The sequence below is a fragment of the Bos taurus genome, chromosome 1 (genome assembly GCF_002263795.3).
Source record: "Bos taurus isolate L1 Dominette 01449 registration number 42190680 breed Hereford chromosome 1, ARS-UCD2.0, whole genome shotgun sequence".
Lineage (NCBI taxonomy): Eukaryota > Metazoa > Chordata > Mammalia > Artiodactyla > Bovidae > Bos > Bos taurus.
This window is the reverse complement of record NC_037328.1, coordinates 4,887,534-4,890,373: the sequence shown is the minus strand read 5'-3', so window position 1 is coordinate 4,890,373 and position 2,840 is coordinate 4,887,534. Positions and strand designations below refer to the sequence as shown.

Sequence of the window (2,840 nt, the reverse complement as noted above, 5' to 3'; positions counted from 1 at the left end):
AGTTAAATAAACATATAAGTTAAATATACAGCTTTGACGAACTCCTTTTCCTATTTGGAAACAGTCTGTTGTTTCATGTCCAGTTCTAACTGTTGCTTCCTGACCTGCATACAAATTAAATCAAATTTCTGTTCAAATGTTTGTGTGTCACTTAAAAACTAATAGATACTTGGATTGATTATCACCATTTTGTCATTTCACTGAGCTGAATGTCTCAAGTGTTCTTTAAATTAGTGAAACTATGGAAGTGTTAGTTGTCTAGATGTGTCCAACTCTTTGAAACCCCATGGACTGTAGCCCGCCAGGCTCCTCTATCCATGGAATACTTCAGGAGGGAATATTGGGTTGGATACTCATTGCCTTCTGCAGGGGATCTTCCCAACCCAAGGACTGACCCCAGGTCTGTGCTGCACGCAGATTCTTTACTGTCTGAGCTACTAAGGAAGCCCTCTTTAACTAAGAGAGTCACAACGTTTCAGATTTTGAAGGTATGTTAAGACTTTGTGAAGACTCTTTACTGGTTATGTAAGCTATCTCATACATGCTTACTAAATCATATTCTTCCAAAACTTCATGGACTTCTTTTCCCCCTTTACATTTGCTACTGTCCTTTTGAATCTTTCTTTGCAATTGGCATGAGATATCGCAAGGTGAAAATACCTCCCTGAAATATCTCTTTAATGCTTCAATCCTTACTCTCTTTCCCACTAAACTGTTTTATTCCCACATCCCAACTATCAGTTTGAAATTATCTTAATTCTTTTTTATTTTTTTATTCTTCACCTACTAGAATGTAAACACTGTGAGAGTAGGAAATTTTTCTTTAATTTTTCTACTTTGTCTTCAGTGTCTAAGATGAGACCCTTTCAAAACTACTCAAAACTATTTATCAACTAAGTGATTGGAAACAATTTCAACATCAGTGTATACAAACAAATACATTTGCATTTCCATCAAAAGCAGATGATATGATAGAATGTTTGACTTTTACATGCATTCTTTAGTCTCATGTACTTGACACCTATCTCTGCTTCTTATTTCTCATATATGCTGGAAAATTCCCCTTGCTTTCCATTATTCCTTTAAGTACTCAGGCCACTTCTTGTTTATTTTGGAATTTGCATTAACTTCCTGAATAAAATGTCATTCCTCTTCTTTCACCTCCAGCTCCATCCCAGACACAGAGACGTTTGCAAAGCACAGTCCTAAATTATTGAGATTTGTGCTTATATATGTGAGTGCCTAAGTATATGAAAAACAAGAAACAGGTGGGAAAGACATTATTTCTGATGCAGGTATAAATAGAAACGCTTATATCAAGAAGGACTTCAAAGTTCAGCTTCACAATTGCTCAGTTTTCAACAGAGGCCATAACACCTCAAAACAAAAATTATGCACAAGCAAATACACAGAGATTTGTTAGAAACAATGAACCATTTTTATTGATAACAAGGGACTTCCCCAACAGTAGGGTATTAGGATCATACTACAGAGAGTCAGAGATTAAGGGAGTAAAGGTTAACATTTGGAAAAAAGACAGATGATACCACCATGGAGCTTCAGGCCTCAAAGATGCCAATCTTAAAAACGAGTAGTCGAAGGTCAAAGCTCTGTCTTGCATGGAATTTCCTGCATATAGAAATCATGACTTTTCAATCCTTGAATCAGCATTATCTTAGATGTGTTGTTTCAGACATAAATGGTGTTTTGGGTGGTGACGTTCTAGCAGCAAGAAGAATAACATCTCCTGTAGCAGACTGGCCCATAACTGTCGTAACCAGAGCCGTATCCACAGCCACAGCAGGAGCCGTATCCACAGCCATATCTGGTTCCATAACCACAGCCATAACGGGAGCTGTATCCACAGCCATAATAGGGGCTCAATCCACAGCCATATCCTGAACCATAACCACAGTCAGTCCCATATCCACAGCCATATCTGGTTCCATAACCACAGCCATAATAGGGGCTCAATCCACAGCTATAGCTGTTTCCACAGCCATAGCCACAGGAGTTGCCGCAGTAGTTACAACACATGTTGTTGAGGGAAGAGGATTCAGGTGGACTGCAAGGCGATGTTTCTGAAGTGTGTGTGTCTTCTCCTTCCCATGGACCTTTATATACTATCAGTAAGTGGCAGAGCATACCACTCATTCCCTGACACAGACAACAAATATGGAAGCGACCACCACGTGCCGGTCACTTTTGACAATCGATAATTTGCCTAAAGTAGCTAGTTATTTTGGAGATATTTAAAAAGCATCATTTTAATTTGCTCTGCCAGAGAATTTTTTCAGTAGAATCATGTGCCTCTAAACAGATACCCATTTCCAAAATTTCCTATCATTTAATATATATCTTATATTAGAAATGCGAGGAGTAATGTAGAAAAATTTTGCCCCCTTTTCTCTCTTCTTTCTTAAATCATTTGCCACTGGCCATAAGAAATGAATATTCCTACCTCCTTTCTTGCATCATTGCAAATTCATTTATAGATGCCAAAGATGCTGATGAAACTGCAAGGCACAAGAAGCCCCCAACAAGAAAAAGATCTCCAAACTGTCAATAGTAGTAAGAAAGAAATCTTAGTGTATAGCTACATATTTATAAATGTTTCTGTATCTGTAGATGCCTAAATCCAAACATATCCTGTCCTCTCATCTAAAGGAACACCGGACCTTTTCATCATCAAAGATGTGGTCAAAATTTTTTTGTTTGTGGACTTTTTTTTTTGCGTATCTTGCTTTTATAGAATTTACTTTCATTCACCATTTTCAGAATCAGGCAGGCTCCAAATTTTGAAGTTTTCTTTTTTACTCAGCTATAGTTGATCTACAGTA

The 2,840-nt window shown here is 37.6% G+C and overlaps 1 protein-coding gene across 1 annotated transcript; it reads right to left on the bottom strand.

The window, feature by feature from the left end:
• Positions 1 to 1,722: 1,722 nt before the first annotated feature.
• On the bottom strand, positions 1,723 to 2,037 carry LOC101907866 (keratin-associated protein 21-1-like). Its single transcript, XM_005201134.2, has one exon. It carries the CDS (start codon positions 2,035 to 2,037, stop codon positions 1,723 to 1,725), a length of 315 nt encoding a protein of 104 aa, XP_005201191.2.
• Between the last annotated feature and the right edge of the window lie 803 nt (positions 2,038 to 2,840).

Excerpts from the sequence above, each read along its gene's own strand:
- LOC101907866 (XM_005201134.2), bottom strand. The coding sequence starts at position 2,037 with ATGTGTTGTAACTACTGCGGCAACTCCTGTGGCTATGGCTGTGGAAAC.